Below are 8253 nucleotides of genomic sequence, written 5' to 3' on the forward strand. Positions count from 1 at the left end.
TTTCTAGGGGTTCTGATACTTCTAGCCTTGAGACGCATTTATCAAATATCACCCATATTTCACTTTTTAACGTGAATAGTATTGCTTATTATTACTAGTTCCTTCGTCTAATCCCTGGTGCACATGACAAGACTAAAGCCAGGTTAGGCTCTATGCACAATAGACAATAGTCTAGTCGCCACATTCTAACTACATCGAAACAAACAATCATCCACCAAGGACCAATCCTAATTATCATCTCCCATTGACATAAATGCAATATTTACATGAAAATAGGAGCAAACGTGTCCAGATCTCAAATAGGATTTGAAGAGAAAAGCCACACCGCTCAACCATAAGGTCACCAAATAAGGTTTATTTTCTTGACACAGGTTTGAATATAAAGAGACATAAAAAACACGTGGTCCTATTTACAGGTATCTCTGGCACATTTAACCCCAATGACGGCACGATCACCGCCTCTCCAAACAGCGATCTTTGAAATACAACCCTATGGATATCCTGTACTTCATCTGTCCCCCAAAGAGATCTGCTAAGAGGCAGCAGTGTCATGCAGGCTAGTGTCCAAAGGCTGACCTGAGGTCAGGGTTTGCGGTGATAATGGTCTCAGGACAGATCTCAGGACAGTGTGGAGGGGATCCTTCTCCAAAGGCCTCCACAAAGGCAGTTCTTGATCCAGCGCTGCTCCCACTGCTTCATGGCGTTGGTCTTGTTAGGCGAGCGGAGCATAGTCACACAGCCACACCTGAGATGGGGGAGGGAGAGAAAGAGAGAGCCAATTAAAAAGGTGGAAAGCCACCAAAAGAAAGGTAGGCAGAGAGAGAGAGTGAATGTCAACACAGGCATGGTCAGACTGAAAAAGCAACACCGGGAAAATTGTTACTTGGACAAAAAAAAAGGTTCTTAAAAATAATGAAAACGTAAAGTGATATAAAAATGAAGGAAAAGCAGGAAGTGTTGGGGAGTGGGTCATAGAGGAAGTGGTGTGGTGTCTGACCTGGTACAGGCTTTGCTGTCCTCTGTGGGGCAGACTCCCATGTAGAGACAACGTAGATGATCCATCCTCTGAACCCCCGGGCTCCTAGATACACACACAATGAATATATTGACCAATGGCATCTGCCAGGAAGGCTTCACCTGAGCTTTGACTGTAATATTAGCAATATTAAACAGAAGCACATTTACTATAAACAGATGTCAAAAGGACAACTGAGTGCCATCTGGGCCAAATGCCAAGAGTGGGCTAAATGCCAAGAGCACTACACCTACTTCTAACCCTAAAGAGCCTACCAGGTGGCAGAAACACCTTTTCTCCTGAATACCATCTAGCCCTCTCCTGAGGCCTCACTCTTACCTGGAGAAGACCTCCACCTGGGGTGTGGAGTTGAGACCTGGCAGGCTGTAGGGTTTGCCAAACTGAAGCCGCAGCGGGTGCTTGCCCTGCAGCTTGCAGATGATGCCGTCGTTGACGGGCAGCCAGTCCATGCTGGGCACCAGCAGCTGGCTGGGCAGCAGGCAGCATTCGTCTATCAGCGGCTCATCTGGTTCCTGGGGGTGGCCCTCGTCCCGAGCTGGAAGGGGGATACATGGATGAAGGCCAGGTTCACATACAGAGACAGATTGATGGCCGTAAGGTCTAAACAGATGCATAGACACATTGACAGAAGAATGGACAGAGTAGACTCATATACAGACAGACACAGACTGATGACACTGTTATAACTTAAGGCATCTCTGGCACATTTAACGCAACATAGCTACATACACATAATATATAGTCCACAGATACACATGTTCTCCTCATCCTTACAGCAGAGCCAGAGCTTGGTGAGCAGACGGAAGAGCAGCGACATGCTGTCCTGGTTGTCTGAGGTGGCCGTGTAGATGGGCAAGCAGCCAGGCTTCAGAAGGCCCCAGATGCGGATCATCACCATCATCTCCCGCAGCATACCCAGGGACCAACCGTCACGCAGAAACCCAAAGCCAGGACGCACGACGGAGCCCTGAGACAGGACAAGGGTTAAAACAAGAGGTAGATAGCACAGAAAGACAGACAGAGACAGAGTAACACTCTATTCTAGCATCAGCTCTACATACAGAAGGACAGAGACAGACAGAAGAACACTTTACTAGCACCACCTCTACATTTGATTGAACACTACATTGTTTCAATATCATATCTTATTAAAGTGTTTCTGGAGTAACAATGCACCCTTTTTCAGCATGTTGTGAAAGGCCTACATTGGTAGCTCTGTGAGAGTCCTACATCGGTAGCTCATCGAAAGGCCTACATTGGTAGCTCTGTGAAAGGCCTACATTGGTAGCTCTGTGAAAGGCCTTCATTGGTAGCTCTGTGAAAGGCCTTCATTGGTAGCTCTGTGAAAGGCCTACATTGGTAGCTCGATTCATTAAAAAAAAACACCTGATTGGGTAGGTTGGCCATCAGGTACAGCACAAAGTCTCCCACCCATTGGATGAGCTGCTGCAGAGACTGGAGAGGGGGGCCGTCCAGCACAAATTCCTCCGTCTTCAGGTTGATCATCACCTTATCGATATCTATGGAGGGGGTGGAAGGTCAATCTTCACCAGAATCACTGAAGTCTTCAAATAAAAACGACACGCACTGTAGATACTAGCAAGCTAATAGGACGGCAAACAACGCAGCCTTAGCCTTTAGTCTGTTCAACAATAACAAAAGTCCTGTTCAGTTAAAACGGACAATAATTCATTTTTTTCAGCCTCGCGTTAAGTGAAATTGGTGTCAGAAGTGGAATCCGTCTATTCATTGATTATACAGGTATACATGGTAGTGATGCTAGTCCTCCTACCAGTGTCAGTGTTTTTGGAACATATCTCTGCCAGCCTGTCCCCGGGGCTCTTGTCTGGAGTGTTGAGGACGTGGGGTCTCAGCAAGGACTTGAGGGTGGAGCTAATGGCGATGAGGAGGAGCTTGGCGTGGAAGTCGCAGGCTCGCGCAGCTGTGGCCGATGACAGCTTACAGAGGGAGGCCTTAACCGCCACGATACGTGTCGAGAGCACCTTCCACACACAGATACTGGATATTAGAAAAACAAACAAACAAAAACACTTCCATCTATTGTCACAAATTAGTTTACAACAGATTTCAGTCTGTCTGACTGAAAGCTTGGTTCTTGCTCATCATGGCGCACCTACCTGCTGCAGAGCTTGGTTCTGGCTCATCACGGCCCACCTACCTGCTGCAGAGCTTAGTTCTGTCTCATCATGGTCCACCTACCTGCTGCAGAGCTTGGTTCTGGCTCATCATGACCCACCTACCTGCTGCAGAGCTTGGTTCTGGCTCATCATGGCCCACCTATCTGCTGCAGAGCTTGGTTCTGGCTCATCATGACCCACCTACCTGCTGCAGAGCTTAGTTCTGGCTCATCATGGTCCACCTACCTGCCGCAGAGCTTGGTTCTGGCTCATCATGGTCCACCTACCTGCTGCAGAGCTTGGTTCTGGCTCATAATGGTCCACCTACCTGCTGCCGAGCTTGGTTCTGGCTCATCATGGTCCACCTACCTGCTGCCGAGCTTAGTTCTGGCTCATCATGGTCCACCTACCTGCTGCAGAGCTTGGTTCTGGCTCATCCCGGTCCACCTACCTGCTGCAGAGCTTAGTTCTGGCTCATAATGGTCCACCTACCTGCTGCAGGGCTTGGTTCTGTCTCATGTACTCCTCATGCAGCTTCTCCACCAGGTTATGGACCATGCCAGGCTGCACGTGGAGCAGCACGTCCCACCAGTCGTAGCCTGTCACCATGCAGTACTCCAGCAGGAACAGCAGGTGGCGCAGAAGTGTGTTCATGTCCAGCATCTGGCCCATGGATGGAGATACGCGAATCATGTGCAGCTGAGAAGGGAAGAAGAGCCAAAAGAGAGATATGAAAAATATGGATACAAATATTGTTCATATCTGAGGGATGGTCGGGGACGGACACAAGTCATGAATAAGGACATGAACAGTTTGTTGTTGTAAGAGAGGATACATTTATTGTATTTGTTTCATACATTATTGCCTGCAGACCATAAACTCCTGTAAGATTTAACACCAATGGCTGGGGTGTGTATTCAAGGGACAATTTTTCCCTTTTTCAAAAACTTAAGCCATCTAAGCTTTACAACCTCAAATCCGGAATAGCTTTCTCATCTTTATAAAAGGGGGATGAGGTGCTGATATCGTACTGTGAGACATGTAAGATCACAGTCAAAGGATCTCAACGCATTGCTGCACTCTCACCTTGCCGTGGTTGTCCACTCCGGCCAGGGCCAGTGAGGTCCAGGAGAACTGCAGGGCCTTGAAGTGGACGGTTGGGCCGCCGGGGCGCTGTCGCTTTATGGCCGGCTCATCACCGGGCCGCTGGGAGGAGCCCGAGGAGGATCCATAGAACACGCCCATGGTGTGAAGGGACAGCCGGTGGAGGATCTGGATACTGCCGTCGTGGAAGGCTAGAGCCAGGCCTGGGAGGGACCACCACATCAATCAATTGAATTCACTTTATTGATCTCCAGAGGGAGGCATTGAGAATGACCCCAGCAGCACAGACAGGGGCAACACAGTAAGTGTATAACATTCCACTCATCACTTTCTCTGCCATTATGCATTATGTGTTGCTACTGTGTTGTTACTACTACTATATTGTGTGGGACACATCCATGTAGGTACCACTTCCCTAACATGTATCTTGAGCATAGAAACACTTTCTTTGGTAGGTTTAATAGAGCTACAAACCACCATTCTGTAAAGGTGTACGCTGCCACCTGGAGTGCTCAATAGTAGATCTGGAGGGGGAATGACGGGTTATTTGGCATCAGCACATACCGAGGCCTGGGCAGAACTTGGTGTCCGACGCCACCTTTAGGTCAGTGTTGGAGATGGAGATTGGCAGCTTTGGCAGAGCCACGGCCGACACGCGGTCCAGATCATTGGTGGCCGAGAGGATGCGCCATTTCAGGATCGTCGGCTGTTTCTCGCCCACTGTGGGGATGGAGAGAGGAAAGGGTGAGTAAGGGGTGTCTCTTTATGGGGGCATCTCAATTGTAGAATAATGTATCGTCTCCTTTCCTTTAACTGCATTGATCTGAAAATAAAATGGAGGATGCCTAAAAGGGAATTTACTGTCACCTGTTCAGTTCTTTAAAGTGGACAACAATTGGAAACAACTTCAAAATATTGAGATGCCATAAGTGACCTACAGTAATACTTATAATTGGGTTGAGTGTGCTCTTCCTTGGTTTATCGTTCTCTGCCTTACCTACTGGTGAACGATGTTGGAATATGTTATTGACAGGGAGGCCTTCCTTCCGCAATGACCAGCACTCCACGATGCTGCCCATCTGACTGGAGGCACACAGCAGCACCTAAAAGAGTATTCATATTGTGGTTTAGTCCACACACACACACACACACACACACACACACACACACACACACACACACACACACACACACACACACACACACACACACACACACACACACACACACACACACACACACACACACACACACACACACTACACTGTTTGAATGCACATTTGGCATACTGGTAAGTGATAAAGCTGGAAAGAATTCAAGATAAAGGACACTTGGAAAGCAACGTGTTCACAGTGTCTCTCTCACCTGCTCCGAGTTCTCCCTGGTGAGGAACTTGAGGTGTGTGACAGCCGGGTACTTGTCTCTCCTGACCGGGTCCGTGGTGCAGCGCATGAAGAGCGAGGGCAGCAGCTCAGTGTCGATGCGACACTTCTCGTTGACCACGCTCACGCACACCTTGATGTAGAGTTGGGACAACAACGGAAATTTAAAATCACGAAAAGTCAGTGATATTATTGCAATTCTAGCACTACTTAATAACGTATGTTGGAGTAAAACTTCACATTATCGGATGGTAAACGCTCTTTACAAGAAAATAAAAAGCGTTAGCATTTGAACAGTATTATTTGCCAGACTTTTCTGAGACAAGGCGACTGGCTAGCACTTCTTGTGGTAGCCAGTAATGATAAGAATAACAAAAATAATTGTGTAATATCATCGCTAGCTAATACATACCTTGTAGAACTGCACAGGTGATGAGCTGCTGCCATCCGTGGCCGCCACCACAATGTTACCCCCGCCGGTGAAGGCGATGTCGGCCAGGGCTACGCGGCCCCTCAGGCGACACAGGCTCTCGCTGGCTGTGAGCAGCTGACCGTTGGGCTTCAGCAGGGACACAGTGACCAGGCCGCTCACTGTCACTGCCAGCCAGCCCTCCATGGGCTTTCCCCCAAACAGCGTGAGTGACGGTGAGAACTTGACCCGTGAAAATTTCTCACCGAAATTGGTGGAGCCCGACTGGGGGAGGAAGATTGGAGGAGAGGTAGAGCGAGAGTGGGGTGTGGCACATTTCAACAAACGAAGTGGCAAATTACAGTTATATGTCCTAGTATATATTGTTATATGCTTGTTAAATGCTGTTGTGTGCAGTGCTCCACAGCCAGTGTACAGCACCCCCTGCCAAATAATGGCATATACAGTATTGTCTTATCTCAAGAGGTAGCTTAGACTAGAGATTAAGAGCGTTGGGCCAGTAACGAAAGGTTGCTGGTTGAAATCCCTGAGCCGACTAGATGAAAATTCTGTTGATGTGCCCTTGAGCAAGGCACTTAACCTAGTTGCTCCTGTAAGTCGCTCTGGATGACTAAAATGTCTTATAAAAAAAGATCTTTAAACTGGTCTATAAAATACTGACATGGTAATAAATCATAAGGTCCACACAGACAGTTAAGAAGAGATGGTAGACTGTGTGAAGATGAGAACAAGCTGGAGGACCATTACCATCTCCACATGCAGAGCCAGCTTAACTCCATTGTGCAGCCAGGACAGAGCTATGATGGGGTCTCCGTCCTCTGCACTCCCTAGTGAACTCTCCCAGCTGTTCACCAGGTGATCTGCCATCGCCCAGCACTTGATCTGCCCATCTCCATCAGCAGACAGCAACCTGGAACCTATGAATGAACGTAGTCATAGGTTCACACACATTTTAACTCAATACACTAGGGACACTTCTTGGCATTGTACTGAGTTCCACATCAGTCTACTTGGACTGATAGGGCAGTTGCACCTTTAAGAGTAGTTTTGGTGGTTACTATGTTGACCCACCTGATTGGTCCCACTCCAGACAGGATATGACCTCGCCATGTCCAGAGTTAATGGAGTACACATCCCATGGGTGTTCTGTGTCAATGATGTGGACCATATGACTGACTTCTGAAATAAAGCAAATCACTGTGATCACTGCAGTGCATGTTCTGCTAATCAAGTTGAGGCATTGAGTTACATATGCAAAATTCTAAACAGATATATGGGATCAAACCTGATACTGGCAATGCGATTTGTTCCATTTCACATTCCTACTGTGCTCTTGCTACACACAACAAAATGGTCACAAGATCAGTACCAAGCACATTTGTGTACCTTTCTCGTCTTCCTCATTTTTTAGGTCTGTGGTAAAGGCAACGAGGTTCCTGCAGGACCAGGCACACACCAGTGGGATGGAAGGATAGTGGTTGCTCTTGGGTCTCTTCTCCCACTCACAAACATAGGCAACCTCCATCATTCAACCATATGCTTTTCCACTGGTTGTGCAAGTGTCCTTGTCCAATCAGAGAAATGTTCAGTCACCTTCATGTACTTGATTGCACTTTGCAGCTATATCACAAACAAGACACAGAATTCGATGTCAAATTTACGTTACTTGCATCAGTCTTCTTCGAGCTAACACTGTCACCTATGTTAGTTAGGTTAGCTACTGTGTTAGTCAACGTAGTTATATGTATACAGCTAGCTAAAACGCATTAGCTGCTACTTCCATTAGCTGGTTTATAGAGCTAACGTTAGCTAGCAATATGATAATGTAGTACGTTAGAACCAAATCATGAAGCAACTACAAACGAACTTCTAATAATATAGCTAAATGCCTTATTTATAGAGGTAGTGGGTTAGATTTTAAATCTCTAACGTTAAATAAATACATTTACTCTACCATTCATCCTACAAAATGTTACATACAAAGATGGTGCGGTAGGACCCCTGACAAGCGAATTTAGGCGTATTTTCAGTTGCCTGCAGCCTTATTCTTTTGTAAAAACGTTAGAAATGTATTTGGTAGAGTACAATTTCATCGAAAATGAATAACAAGTTTCATCTAGCATATTATGTTTACTATTTGGATATTATTATTATCATTATTAT

The 8253-nt window shown here is 46.8% G+C and overlaps 1 protein-coding gene across 4 annotated transcripts; it reads right to left on the bottom strand.

The window, feature by feature from the left end:
* Nucleotides 1–335: 335 nt before the first annotated feature.
* Nucleotides 336–8104, bottom strand: LOC123991388 (mediator of RNA polymerase II transcription subunit 16-like). Of its 4 annotated transcripts, none has more exons than XM_046292951.1 (16): nt 8045–8104; nt 7477–7710; nt 7162–7269; nt 6838–7007; nt 6073–6354; nt 5644–5793; nt 5276–5381; nt 4843–4998; nt 4261–4481; nt 3667–3873; nt 2829–3039; nt 2423–2556; nt 1811–2003; nt 1355–1571; nt 998–1081; nt 336–745 (listed from the first exon to the last, which is right to left on the bottom strand). In XM_046292951.1, exons 2-16 carry the CDS (start codon nt 7616–7618, stop codon nt 619–621), a joined length of 2508 nt encoding a protein of 835 aa, XP_046148907.1. In that variant the 5' UTR covers nt 7619–7710; nt 8045–8104; the 3' UTR covers nt 336–618. The 4 variants fall into 4 exon arrangements, with proteins under 4 accessions (XP_046148907.1, XP_046148914.1, XP_046148924.1 ...); XM_046292958.1 differs by having other exon boundaries at nt 8071–8087; XM_046292968.1 differs by having other exon boundaries at nt 7162–7266; nt 7477–8061.
* Between the last annotated feature and the right edge of the window lie 149 nt (nt 8105–8253).

The sequence above is a fragment of the Oncorhynchus gorbuscha genome, linkage group LG02 (assembly GCF_021184085.1).
Source record: "Oncorhynchus gorbuscha isolate QuinsamMale2020 ecotype Even-year linkage group LG02, OgorEven_v1.0, whole genome shotgun sequence".
In the NCBI taxonomy this organism is placed as follows: Eukaryota; Metazoa; Chordata; class Actinopteri; order Salmoniformes; family Salmonidae; genus Oncorhynchus; species Oncorhynchus gorbuscha.

Excerpts from the sequence above, each read along its gene's own strand:
- LOC123991388 (XM_046292951.1), bottom strand. The coding sequence starts at position 7,618 with ATGATGGAGGTTGCCTATGTTTGTGAGTGGGAGAAGAGACCCAAGAGC. Across the intron at positions 7,270-7,476 it reads AAATGAGGAAGACGAGAAAG|AAGTCAGTCATATGGTCCAC; the intron begins GTACACAAATGT and ends GCTTTATTTCAG. Across the intron at positions 3,874-4,260 it reads GAGTGGACAACCACGGCAAG|CTGCACATGATTCGCGTATC; the intron begins GTGAGAGTGCAG and ends TTCCCTTCTCAG.